The sequence below is a fragment of the Mustela nigripes genome, chromosome 1 (assembly GCF_022355385.1).
Source record: "Mustela nigripes isolate SB6536 chromosome 1, MUSNIG.SB6536, whole genome shotgun sequence".
Taxonomy (NCBI): domain Eukaryota; kingdom Metazoa; phylum Chordata; class Mammalia; order Carnivora; family Mustelidae; genus Mustela; species Mustela nigripes.
Window position 1 is genome coordinate 203,536,884 of NC_081557.1, and position 13,651 is coordinate 203,550,534.

The 13,651-nt window shown below is 53.0% G+C and overlaps 1 protein-coding gene across 8 annotated transcripts in view; it reads right to left on the reverse strand.

Annotated features, from left to right (window-relative positions):
- Positions 1-13,651, reverse strand: part of ZFYVE28 (zinc finger FYVE-type containing 28) — a 102,558-nt gene that overhangs the window by 13,640 nt on the left and 75,267 nt on the right. For 3 of the 8 annotated variants that reach the window (XM_059379578.1, XM_059379588.1, XM_059379568.1), the window contains exon 8: positions 8,899-10,173. In XM_059379578.1, coding sequence (XP_059235561.1) covers positions 8,899-10,173 — 1,275 coding nt within the window. Of the gene's footprint in view, positions 1-5,114; positions 6,915-7,010; positions 7,916-8,898; positions 10,174-13,651 lie in introns of those variants that run through there. The other 5 variants (XR_009400331.1, XR_009400326.1, XM_059379609.1 and 2 more) reach the window with 5 other exon arrangements.

The following is a 13,651-nucleotide window of genomic DNA, read 5'->3' on the forward strand; positions in this document are numbered from 1 at the left end:
TTATTTGACAGGCAGAGATCACAAGTAGGCAGAGAGGCAGGCAGAGAGAGAGGAGGAAGCAGGCTCCCTGCTGAGCAGAGAGCCCAATTCGGGGCTCGATCCCAGGACCCTGGGATCATGAGCCCCAGGACCCTGGGATCATGACCTGAGCCGAAGGCAGAGGCTTTAACCCACTGAGCCACCCAGGCGCCCCAAACCATCTATTCTTGATAAAAACTCTCAGCAAACTGGGGATAAAGGAGAACTTCCTGAACCTGATTAAGAGCACTATGAAAATCCTACAGCCAACAGTAGATAGTAAATGCTTTCCTTCTGAGATCAAGAATAAGGCAAAAACATCCTGTGTCAACATTTCTAGTCAACATTGTATTAGAGGTCCTTGCTAGGGCAAACATGCAAGAAAAAGAAGTAAACCACATCCAATGGAAAAGGAGACATAAAATTGGCTTTTTTCACAGGTGACAGCATCATCCATAGGAAGTCTGATGAATCTTTGTAAGAACCTTTATAAGTAATGAAGGGAGTTCCGCAAAGTCACAAGAGACAACACTGGTATACAGCCCTCAGATACAGCTCCCTATATTAGCCATCAAAACTGGAAATCAAAATTATAAGACAATATCATTTATGATAGCATCAAAAATGTAAAATACTTAGAAATTAATCTGACCTGACAAAAGATGGGCATGACTTCTACAATAAAAACTGTGAGACTTTGCTGAGAAAATTAAAAACCTAACCAAAAGGAGGGGTGTGCTACGTTCATAAGTTGGAAGACTTGATATTATTAAGGGGTTAATTCTTCCCAAGTTGATCTGTAGATTCAACAAAATTCCAAAGACCTAGTAGGCTTTGTTTTTGGTTTTGCTTTTGTTTTTCATATAAATTGACAACTTGATTCTAAAATTCACATAAAATACAGAGAACACAGAAAAAGCAAAACAAACTTTGAAAAAGAAGTTGTAGATTTATACTACCTGATTTTAAGGCTCATTATAAAGCTACCATAATCAAGACAGTGTGGTATTGGTGTCCCTGCAGACAGATCAACGAGGCAGACTAGTGAGTCCAGAAATAAAGCCACATGCATGTGGCTGACTGATCTGAGGAAGAGAAATTCAGTAGAGAAGGGATGGGCTTTTTCAACAAATGGTGCTGAAACAATTGGTTTCCCTTATGCAAAACAAAAAAAAACTTTGATCCGTACCTCACATCATATACAAAGGTAGCCCCAAATGGATTACAGACCTAAATGTAAAACAAAAAATATAAGGCTTCTAGAAGAGAAACCTTTGTCATTTGGGGTTATAAAAATAATTCTTAGCTATGACAGCAAAATTGCAATCCATGAAAGAAGGAAGTTGACAAACTGTGGACTTCATAAAAATTAAGGACTTCTATTCTTCAAAAGACACTCAGAATGAGAAGACAATCCACAGACTGGGAGAAAATATTTGCAAATTATATCTGATAAAGTACCCCCAAATGAATGAGGAACTCTCAAAACTCAAGGAAACAACCAAATGAAAGAAACAGCAAAAAACCTGAATAGAGTAGATGTTTGACCAAAGAAGGCAGGCTGATGGCAAACGAGCACATGAAAAGACACTAAGTGTCACTAGTCCTCAAGGGCGTGCCGACTGGAACCGCAGTGGACACTACTTCACACCGTCGGAACAGCCCGGGTTAGAACATCTGGCACCTTGACCTTTGCTGGACCTAGGGCCTGGGGAACATCTCCCTTCTCCCATGCCTTCCATTCAGGTCTTGGAAATGTCCCCGCCCCAAGGAGGCCTCCCCTGATTGCTCCAACTGCAGGGGCTGCCTCAGACTCCACCTGTCACTCTCCATCTTATGCAGGCACCAGTGGAAGGACAGGTGGGGCCGGTGGAGGAAAGAGAGGGAGGGGCCCAGTCGTGTGCTGACGATGGTGAGAGATAGCAGTAGGCAGAGAGAGCATTAGGGTGAGAGGACTTGAGAAGTGTGGGGTGCAGGGAGGCAGCCAGCCTGGAGGAAGGAGCTCTCTGGAATGAGGGGGGCCTTTTAAGGTCATGCTGGGTGGGTCACCAGGGGGCAGAGGCCAGGATGGAGCTGTCCTGGGTGCCCACTCACCAGGTAGTCACGGCCACCCCTCAGCCAGGCTAGCTCCACCCCTGGCTGGGAGTTTGTAATAAGGACCCTAACACCAGGGAGGTCCGTCAACAAGAAGGGCAGCACCCTTCCCAGGACCCCTGCTCAAATGCTTACCGTGTGCGGGCCTACCCCGTGGCCTTATAGGGTTGTAGTGGGCCTGTGGGGTTCTAGCGATCTGGGCCTTAGTCACTGTGCTTGCTGCAGTGTGCATGGGGGGTGCCTGTGAGGGGCTCAGGTGAGAGCCCGGCCCTGACTTGCCCTCTGACCGCATGCCTGCGCTCAGCTCCCGGCCTGCCCAAGGTTGGCCGTGCACTTGCTAACAGTCATCACGCCTCATCTGCTTTTCAAGAGTCAAATTAATTCCAAGTCCTTCTCTATTTTTAACCTGCTCAATCATTCTTGTTTTTCTTTCCAGGGACCAGACGTGGTGGGAGAGCTCGGAGTTCTTTGCACAGCGGAGGAGACACTTGCCCCAGGGACTGAGGGCTGCAGCAGCACGGCCCACACCCAGCAGTCCGGCCCCAGAACAGCTCTGGGCAATGATGGGTGTGTCCCGATGGGGTGGACACAAGCCCAGGGCCCCACAGCTGCCAGAGAGAGGTTGGGGTAGTTCTGCCCCCAATCACGCCATCCTGGAGCTGCTCTTCTGCCAAGCCCCCAGGAAGAACCAGCCACGCGGCAGGCGGGCCCGGCTGGGAAACCGCTCCTCCGCATCTCAGGTCATTGAGTGGTCAACTGGCCCAGCCAGCACAGTCCTTTCTGCTCCCATGCCTGACCCACACCCCCTTCCCTTTGAAGGTGCTGGCTCAGGACTCGATCCCCGGGGCAGCTCCAACCAGCCCCACCACCAGCATCAGGAGTTGAGGCTATGGATCATACACTGGGAAGGGAGTCACGCCCTGCCGGGTTTTGGTGGCCAGAAGATACCGGGGGCAGGGCTGATCCCAGCACAGAGGAGTTGACCTGAATCCATCTGCTAGAGGGAAAGCTGTTGGGGGGAGGCATGCACACGGCACATCAGAAGAGCCACTTCTGGGGAAGTTTTCCACGTGATGGAGGCCTTGCCTCTGGGGAAGATTTCCATTTGATAGAGGCCTCCCCGCTCACCACATGCTTCTGGAGGAAGCTCGGTCTGTGCAGCCACATGCCGCCCTTCCCTGGGCTGGCCATGGAGGCAGGGCCAGGGTCCATGGGGTCTCAGACAGCGATGTCAAATGGTTCCTTCCTTCTGGGGAGGTGGGTCACTGGGGCCCAGGGGGCTCCAGGAAACACAGGATGCCAGCTGGGGGCTGGACCCTGGGCATCCCCAGGGCCCAACGCCCCTGAACCTGGGTCCCAACCCCGGCAACAGACAGAGGAGCTCAGTGGGGGTGGGGGGGGGTCCATGACAGAGCCACAGTACAGAGAAAGGCAAGGCATCAACTGGAAAAGGAGCCAGGGGAGACTCAAGATCAGGCAGAGGTGGGGCTGGAGGCCGGAGTTGTCCACAGCCCATCAGCTTGGGACAGTCCCTCTAAGGGCTGCAAGTCACCCTGCCAGTGGTCACGCCACCCATGCAGAGTGGGAACAAGGCTGGAAACAGTGAAATCCAGTGATGCAATGGGGAGGGAAAGCCAAGACTCGAACAGCAAGACAGCAAGGAACAGTAACACCCCTGAGCCACGCACCGAGGAAATAATGGGTGAGAAACAGGGAGTAATGAAGATGAATAACAAGGAAAACGCAATGTAACAACCAGGAGCAACATTCCGTGGCTTCTCAGCTACTCCCCCAGACCCACCTGAGCTGGTGACCATTGTTGGCCCATTTTGTGGCCCACAAAACAGAGGCTCAGGGAGGCTGAGGTCAAGCATCCAGCCACAGGTGCCCTCCCTCCCTTGCACACAGCCTCCCACTGCCTCTGTAGGTGCGGGGAAGTGGGGCCTCTGACACCACTACCCAGACAGGTGAGGGGTACAACAGGGGAGGCGTGTCAGCTGTTCCCCTCTGCAGGGATGGAACACTGGGTCAGAGCATACATCGCCTGTTGAGGACAGAGGCTCAGAAGCCTGTGCTGAGGACAGCCCTCCCAGATTCTTAACATTCGACCCCAAATGACAGCCGGGGAGGCCCACCAGCTGCATGAGGGAGATGCAGGGGGACCGCCAGCCAGATTCGCGAATGCAGCTGGAGAACGAATCCTGCAGAGCAGGCCTCCACGTGGGACAGGGGAGCAACCCTGCCTGAGCGTCAGGATGGCCATCAGCCCTGATAGTCACGCTCTCTCCAGTGCTCAGAGATGGTCTTGGAAAGCAGGACCCCTGGACCTCCGAAAATGGGTCAGAGTTAGCGGTGGAATGAAGCAAGCCACAGGGCAGGAGCCAAAGAGGAGACAATGCCCTGGCCTGGGGGCAAGGAGGGTTGGGAGGTGCACAACCAGCCAGAGAAAATATGCAAAGCAAGAACCACAAGGCTTCTCTGGAATTTTCATAAATATAACTTCTATATAAGGCTTCTATAAATCAAAGGACATCAACACATGGAATCGGTGGGCAAGGAGCACGTGGGGTAAATCTGTCCCCAGCAGACACACCAGACAGAAGGAATGCTTTCAAATCAGTAAACAAGTCATGAAAACCCAGCTGGAAAACAGGAGCAGTCGCTTCACACACGGATAAGGAAGAAGCACGGGGGGGTACCAACTGTCAGAGGAAAGCCAACTACCACACCCAGGGATTCGTGTTTCACTCTCAAGTCTCAACAGGGGGGAGGGGCACCCGCTGAGACAAATTGGTACATCGGCATATGTCTGGAGAGCAATCTGACCGTATGTGGCGGCAAGGGGCAGGAAGACGCCACAGACTTTCTACGCCTTTGGCGTGGTGACCCTACCAAGAATCTACTCTGAAGACTTAACCCCAGGGGCAAACACAGATCCCTAAGGCAGAGGGGCCATAGGGCCAGCTCAACACAGAAAGACATACAGACGTGGGAAAACATAGAATAAACTAGGTATGTCCTTATGTCCTTAGGATATAGTAGAATTCAACGGAAATAGTGTTTTTCAAGCACTTTCCAGAGAAATGATCATAACGTCGTGAAAAAACTAAAACTGCTCATAGGATTCGGGGTAATTTTTATTTCCTTTTGTTTTTCTTCTTATGTTTTTCAAAGTCTCTACAATGAACGGGGCCATGTTTATTATAAGAAAAAAGCGAGCCTGTGGAATTTTTTAAAGAAGCAACAGGATGGAGACGCTCTAGTCAAATGTCCTAGGAAAGAACAAAAACAGATTTGAGGCAGGCTGAGCTTCCGTGCTGTAGACAAGTGGCTTATTCAGGCTTCAAGAGCATGGAAGATTCTGGAACAGTGAGTTAAATCTAGACAGAGAACAATAAGCTCTTGAAAAATGCTAACTTTCCCTTTAAAAAGATCTTAAGTTTTCCTGAAAATGTAGGAGAGAAGCCAATAAAAGAGCTGAGGGATGCATGGTTCTAGAACATTCTGCCAAGGACTCTGTTGGGGGCCATGACCCAGCACCCTGGAAATGGCACTGATGGCACTGATGGAATTGGCCCATGTTGTAGGGCCTGGGGGAACACCCCAGAAGACACTTCTCTGGCCCAGACCCTCTGGCTAGTCTGGCACAGCCCCCAGTGCCTCGTCCTTCCATCAGGCTTCTGCTTCACCATGGAATTCGCTCCCTGTGTCCTCAGGGAGATGCAGCTCCATATGCTTCCTGCCTGGGCCAGCTCTGTGTCGCTCACAGAGGAGTGAGGCTGCCCCTGAGTGACCTCCTGGCCAGACCGTGGGGCTGGGAGCTCGCAAGCCTAGCACCATGCCTGATGCTCCCTCCTCTGGCCACTTGCCAGCCCCTGGGGCTGCGGCAGCCCCTGCGGGCCAGCAGAAAGGCAGGGAGCTACAGGCCAGCTGCCTCTCCAGGACACTGGCCTCCCTGTCTGCAGAACGGGAGGAATGAGCCCCTGTCCCTGCACTTGAGCCCTGTGGTCTCCATCGTGAAGCCTCTAGACATCATGAGGGGAGCAGCACCCCAGACATCCAGGAATCTCTATGCTGGAATCTTGGCAAACTTTCCGCCTGCGGGAGACTGGTCTTTTGTGTCTGTCCATGTTAAGGGTCTCCCTGCTCTGTCACGCCTGCACTAGCGTTAGATCACACTCCATGAGGTCAGCCTGTGACCTGAGGGAGAGATGATCCTGATGTGTTTGCAGCTGGCAGACCATGGGCACCACGTGCTAACACCTGGCTGACCCGGTTCTCGCTGCCCTTGGCGTGGGATGGGGGGCCACCGCTGTCTGAAGTCTTGGCCCAGACGTATGGCTGTCCTGATCACCAGCCACCTGCCACGTTTCTCCCTCCTCAGGCCCTCTGCACCTTCTGGAAGCTCCCCAGGAAGGTGGCGCTGTCTCAAGGCCACAGTAGGCCTTCCCTTTCCTTTCCTCAGCTCAGCTTCAATGTTTGAGCAAAGCTGGATAGGGCCCGGGAAGTCATCTTCGTGATGCAAACGAGCAGTGTCCACCATGGGAAATGCTGGGAGAGCAGGAGACAGAGTAGGTGTCCACCATCTGGACTGGAGAAGGGAGGCAGGTCAAAAACTGAAAAAGCAACATACCTGTCGAAGAATTTCTGATGATTTCCTATCATCCTTGCTGAAGAATGATTCACTTACCAATAATCAACTCTGCAGAGGATCCCAAGGAAGAAAGCCATCCAGCAGCTTGTGACAATAGTTCATTCCTCTGGACATGGCCGAGGAAGCTGGGCTTGCATCTCAAAAACAGCTTTATCAGAAATAGAAGATGTTTGCACCGTCTGGAGCAGCAGAGTCTGGCACAACCCCATGGCCAGCAGCAAGACCTGCCTGAGGGCACGCTGGCTCAGCCCCATGGGGGTCACGTGGCTGGACGGGACAGGGAGCCCACCTCCAAAAACTACGATGGCCCAGCCTCCAAGTTACAAGGCCAGGAGAGCAGGGCACATGAGAGTGTCTGCAGGGTGAGGCCCTGGGGGTGGGGGCGGGGAGAGAATGCACGTGTGTACATCTTTGCTTATATTTTTAAAATTGGAAGGGAAGCTGTAAAAAACTTAAAACCTGTTACCTTTAAGAAGAGCAAGGTGAAGAGATAAACTTCTCTGGATCTACCTTATTTTATAGATTTGATGGGAACCAAACAAATATCTGAGATAATTATACGATTAAATGTCAACGGCCATCTCTCTACATCTTGTGCTCAGTAGGGTCAAATGAGCACTCTGACACCGGTGGCATGGTCGCAGAGAGAGCGATGGTCTTGAGGCAGCTGAAAGCAACCCCGTGACTGTGCTTGCTGGAAGGACAAAGGGGCTGGCTGACCGGCTCTCGGCCAAAATGAGCAGCAAGGAGGTAGAGAACAGGGGCCCTGTGCATGTCCGGCTCTGAGAGATGACTGTAGGACCAGTGTATGACCCTCTGGGTCTCCCGCCCACACACCTAGAGGAAAGGAAACCTCTGAGCACACAGAGTGTGGACGCAGTTCTGCATGGCAACAGAAAAACGCACAAATGACACCCGCGCACCGGTGGATGAACAGACAGATGGAAGGCAGTCTGTCTGTCCAACGGGACATTATCCAGCCACAGAGAGGAAAGAAGCGCCGTGGACGATTGCTTCGACACTGATGAGCCTTGGAAGCCTCACGCTCATGGAACAGACAGGTGTGCGGTTTACATAGCGTGGGGTTCTGCGTATGGGAAGCATCCAGAAGAGGCAAGTCCGTGGTGACAGAGAGGAAGTTAGTGGTCACTGGGGGCAAAGGAGGGGTGGGGAGCAATGGCAGACCCCACGCAGAGCTGCACGGGGCATGTGGGCACCTGTCACACGCTGCCAGAGGATCGCAGCCACAGGGGCTGTGTACGGCCTAAACCTTCTCCCCATCCTCCCACCTCCGGCCAGCAGACCCAGCAGGCAAGGCCCCACTGAGGGGACAGGGCTGGGGGCTGTGACCATGTAATAGTCGGGGTGACCCAATGCCCCCTTTCCCAGTGCAGAGCCTGCAGTAGGCACATGGTAGTCATGAGGGAATGTTCACTGAATCTGCTTCACTGGGAAAGGTCCAGGGTGTGGGGAGCAAGGGAAGGGAGAGTGGCCTTGAGGCAAAAGAGGTGGGTAGATACCAGGGCCCTGCAGACTGCCCCCCACCCCTGGCCCACCCTTCCTGGTTCCCTGCCTCGGGAGGAGCACACAGGAGCTCCCCTGGGGAGAAGAGGGGAGGGGGCAGGAAGACAGAGTCCTGGAGGCACTGCGGGAGAACATAAGAGGGCGGACCCAGGATCCCAGCACAGCCCTCAGGGTTCCATGCCCACTGCTGTGCACCCGCTGGTCTAACTTGTATCCTCAGGTGAGGTGGGTAGCCATGCGGGCAGGTAGGCACTCGCCGAGGCCCCCACAGTGAGTGATGTGGAAAGCAACCTCAGAGGTGGCCGCCGCCCAGTCCCCGGACAGATGAGGATGACCTGGGACCGGGATGGGCCCCGGCAGTCCAAGGGGGTGGCCAAAGAGCTTGGCACTGGGCCCACATCACCTGAAAGGTGCCTGTAACATCAGAAGCAGGGTGGCCCGGGGCTCACTGGGGACATTTCTCTGTTGGACTAGGCGAGCAGGCTGCTACTGGCTGCTTGACTCCCACATTGGCCTCCCCCCAACCTGAGAGCCCTGCAGGCAACACCTCAGGAACGAGCCCTGGATACCAGGAGAAGAGCCTGGGCGTGGCTAGAGCCAGCTCTTACCTGGAGTCCGACAGGCGCTGAGGCTCCTCCTCGGCCACCTCTCCCTGCTGATTTTCCACCCTGGCCTTCGACGGCTGCCCTGAGTTTGGCGGTCCAGCCTGAGGCTCCCTTTTTGGACTGGCACCATTGGCCGCTCCAGGTGACCTGTCCACTGTGTCCAGCAGAGGCCCCGAGGTGTGTGTCAGGCACTTGGAAGTAGAGGCATCCTCTGAGGGCAATGCCTCCGGCACAGGCCGGGCATCCTCCCATCTCTCAGCAGAGCCCTTGGCGCTGGCCTTGGCAGAGCCCACATAAGAGGCGCTAATGACGCTTCTGGGGCCACACTTGTCATGTAGACTCTGGGCGGCGCTGTCCTCCCTGCCGCCACCGCAGGCCCCGCAGCACACGCAGGAGTTAAGGAGGCAGCTGGTGGCCGCAGTACTGAGTTTGTGGGAGCCACTGTGTGTCCCCTGGGCCACAGGTCCCGGCAGGGAGATGCCGTCTTCAGAGGCTTCCGGGGTGGTGACGGCAGAGCCCCCTGCAGGGGTTGACTTGGGATTGAAGATAACAGTAGCTGAGAGCTTCATGCCCCCGGTCCGGTGGGCAATCATCTCGGCCGTCTGCGCAGCGTCCCCACCCCCCTCCCAGCCATCCAGGTGCGGCTGCGCATCCAGGCAGCTGCAGGAGTTGGGACCCAGCGCCCACATCTTGTCATGAGGGACGTCGTTGTTATTGCTCATGTCCCCCTCCTCTGCCTTGGAGGGACCGCTACCTCTGGCCTCTGTATGCCCTCCGCCTGGCCCTCTCTCCTGGGGGTCAGCGCGGGCACTGCCTGCCCACCCAGATGGGCCTCCTGGGGCCTCGGCAGCCCCCTCCACGTCATCCATGAAAAATACCCTTCCTTCTTCCTCGTCGCTGCCCGGCCGCAGCCGAGCACTGCCTGGGGATGCCTCCCCACGGGGGCTACCCTCCACCCCTGGCCGGTGTGCGGGGGACTGGCAGGCGCTGGGCGGGGAGAGGAGGGATGACATCTCATCCCCTGCCCTATGGACCATGCGGTCGAGCTGCTCTAGCTCCTGGCTGTCATACTGCATGGAACAGGCCAGCTCTGCCTCCGGGGTCTTGGCCTTGGCTGAGAGCAGCTCCTCCGTGGGGAGGGGTGAGTGGGGAAAGGCGGGTTTCAGGGCGGGGGGTACCGGGGTGTCTGCCCGGATGGGGAATTCCACGTCCTGGGAAATGCAGAGGTTCCTTTCCAGTGTGTGAAGCTCGTCCTCTGTCAGGGTCTGCAGCAAGTCCCTACAAGGGTCAAGACAAAAACCACAGGTAAGGATCCCAAAGGCCACAGCAGCCCCCTGGCCGACAGCAGATGGACACAGCACCCTTGATGTCTGCATCAGCAGAGAAGCAACAAGGGATCAGCCCCTGGCAGTGAAGCGCACAGGGCACATACTTCCTGCACTAGGAAACGTGGCACAATTCTACAGGGATCCTCCCCAGCTGCAGGTCAGACTACGTCTGTGGGGAGGGATGACTGCCTTCCCTCGAGGCATCTTTCTCAAAAGTGAGGCTCTGAAAACTCTTGTGGAAAATAAGGCTGCCCTGGTTCTTAGGGACCTGATCATCACGTTAAGAAAACCTTCTACGGGGCGCCTCGGTGGCTCAGTAGGTTAAGCCTCTACCTTCAGCTCAGGTCATGGTCTCAGGGTCCTAGGACTGAGCCCCACATTGGGCTCTCTGCTCAGCAGGGAGCCTGCTCCCCACTCCTTGCCTGCCTCTGCTTACTTGTGATCTCTGTCAAATAAATAAAATCTTAAAAAAAGAAAAAGAAAACCTTCTAGGAGTGAAAACAAAATGCTGGTTCCCATTCTAGGCTCTCACTGTGCACATGTTCTCAAGCACCATCCCTGTGCCAGGTGGGGAGACAGGCAGGCATGGGTCAGGCACGTCTCGCCCTTGGAGGTTACACTGGAAGAGTCACTGTTTCTGTGAATGATGACTGCCTCACAACTACAGCAACTACAACAAAGAAAAATGCCTACCAGCAGGAGGCTTAACCCAGGAAGGTTTCCTGGAGGAAGGGGCACCAAACCAACGACCTGAAGAAGTTAATGTGGCAACGCCTGGGATGGATCTCAAGCAGGTCTACGTGAATGTGCCATGCTCTCGGCCAGTGCAGGTCTGAGTTCAGGCTAAAGAGCCCCGTGCAGTCTTGGAAACGCCAGAAAAATGTACTTCCCAGAAACGCACAGCTTGCGACTCTTCATAAACTGAGCATGCCCATGCGGGCAGCACCTTGATCCAACCGTGGACTGTGAACCAGGCTCACAGGCCCTCACGTGCCCTCCCACTCACCCGTCTGCCATCACCAGCACCCTGACTTCCAAAGACTGAGACAGTCGCCCTGCATAAATGGGGACGTGCCATCCACACTCTCTAGAGGCAGGCATGGTTTGGCAACACCATGTCTGTATGAAGCACCAGAGGAAATGCAGGAGGCCCAGTTTAATAGGAGTTTCTAATCAACAAGTACTTAAGCATATGAATATTTTTTAGAATAGGAATGCCCCAAATGGGGAGTATGTGGGATATTCTTGCACTCAGAAACTGTTTATCTGAAATTCAAATTCAATAGAAGGTTCTACTGGTTTTGTCTTGTTGGATCTGGTAATGTAGGGTTGGTTAGGTTCAGTGTCCTGGATGGTTTGGTCTCATGGGTAGGAATCAGTTCCACACCTGTTGGGCTCTGGATGCTCCAGCCACCCTCTCTGAGTGCCTCCCTGAGAAACCTGTAGGCGACTGGGAGGGGGTGTGCCCAGGGAACATGGGTGCGCCCAGGGAACATGCGTGCGCCCTGCTGCAGCATGGGCTCAGAGGGGGTGCGTCCAGGGAACACGCCTGCGCCCTGATGCGGGGCTCCCGCTGCGCTCTCCAGACTTCCGCTCATGGCTCTGTGGTCCATTCGCTGGCACCGCCAGGCACTCCTGGGGTTTTCCACTTTAAACTGCTCAGCCTGCTGACTGATGAAGGGCAGAGCGGCTTACAGGCTTGGCAGCCCTCCTCAGTGCCCTCTGTGAAGCCTTTTCAGATCTTCTGCCCGTTTTTAGTTGGGTTATTTCTGTTGTTCTTACAGATCGACAGGAGTTCTTTATGTTTTGTATTTGAGTTCTTTGTTGGACATGTTCTCCAACTCTCGGGCTTTCCGCCTTCATTCTTGTAACAGTACCTGCGGAACAACTGAAGTTTTAATTTCAATGAAGTTCAATAAATCACATATTCCTTTATGTTTAGTGCTTTTTTGTCCCGTTTAAGCAATCTGCTACTCCAAGTTCATAAAGATGTTCCTGTTGTTTTCCTCGGAAATCTTCATTGTTTTTACTTCCCACGTGCAATTTATCCGGAGTTGACTCTTGTGGGTGATTGTGGTAAGGATCCAGACCTGTTTTTCCTCATGTGGATATCTGCTGACTCAGCCCATTTATTGGAAAACAGCAACCACCCCCCCACTGCCGGGCTGTGTCTCCTTTGTCTTCAATCAGGGAGGCCCAGATGTGTTGGTCTGTTTCTAAGCTCCATTCTGTTGACACTCCTGGCCCTGCACGACTATCTACAGCAGAAATGCACATGTGTTCACAAGCGTGGTCACACCAGGGTCATTTATGGAAAGAACCAAAGCCCAGCATGTAGAATGTGTAAATAATGCTCTTTCTCTCTAGCGATCTTCTTTCTGGCTAGTTTTGGTCCCTTGCACTTCCACATGAATTTCAGAATTAGTTTGTGAATTTTTACCAAAAGAGACAAAAACCTCGTAAGATTCTGATTGAGACCGCACTAAATTCATAGATGGATTGGAAGATAACGGACACCTTTGCAATGTTAAGTTCTCCACTCCTTGACTTGGAATCGCTCTCTCTTTATGTCTTTAACATTTCATGCCAGTAACCTCTTGTGACTTTCAACAGAGGCCTTAGACAACTGCAGATAGATGCTGAAGAAGCTGATATTTACTGACATTATTGCAGGTAATATTTAAATTTTTTACTGTGCTAAAACAGCTATGATGTGAAATTTATCATCTTAGCCATTTTGAGGGACGACTCAGTGATATTCACATCCTAGCACCACCATCACCAACATCTACTCCTAGAACACATTCATCTTATAAACCTGAACTTGTCCCCACAAACACTAACAGCACGCTCCCCACCCCCAGCCCGACACCCACCACCCGCTACCTGTCTCCACGATTTTGACTAGTTCAGGTCCCTTGTGGAGTTGGAATCTCACATAATTTGTCTTTCTGTGGCTGGTCTATTTCACCAAGCATGTCCTTGGGGTTCATCCGTGTGGTGGCAGGAGTCAGGAGTTCCTTCCTTTTTAGGCTGAATAACATTCCATTGTGTGATGGGCTACATTTGGCTTCTCCACTCATCCACCAGTAGACACCTGGTTCGCCTCCATGCCTTAGCTGTTGTGAATAATGCTTCTTGGAACACAGCTAGACACATGTCTCTTTGAGACACTACTTCAAGCTCTTTGTAGAATATACCCAGGCGTGGAATGGCTGGATCATCTGACAATTCTATTTTTCATTTTTTGAGGGACCTCCACAATGTTTTTCCATGGCATTCGCACCATTTTGCACTCCCACCAATGAGGCACAGGATTCTAATTCTCCACATTCTTGCCAACACATGGCCTCTGTTGTTGTTGTTGATTGTTAGTTTTGGAAAGAGCCATCCTACTGGGTTGGAGGTACAATTTCATTGTGAGTTTG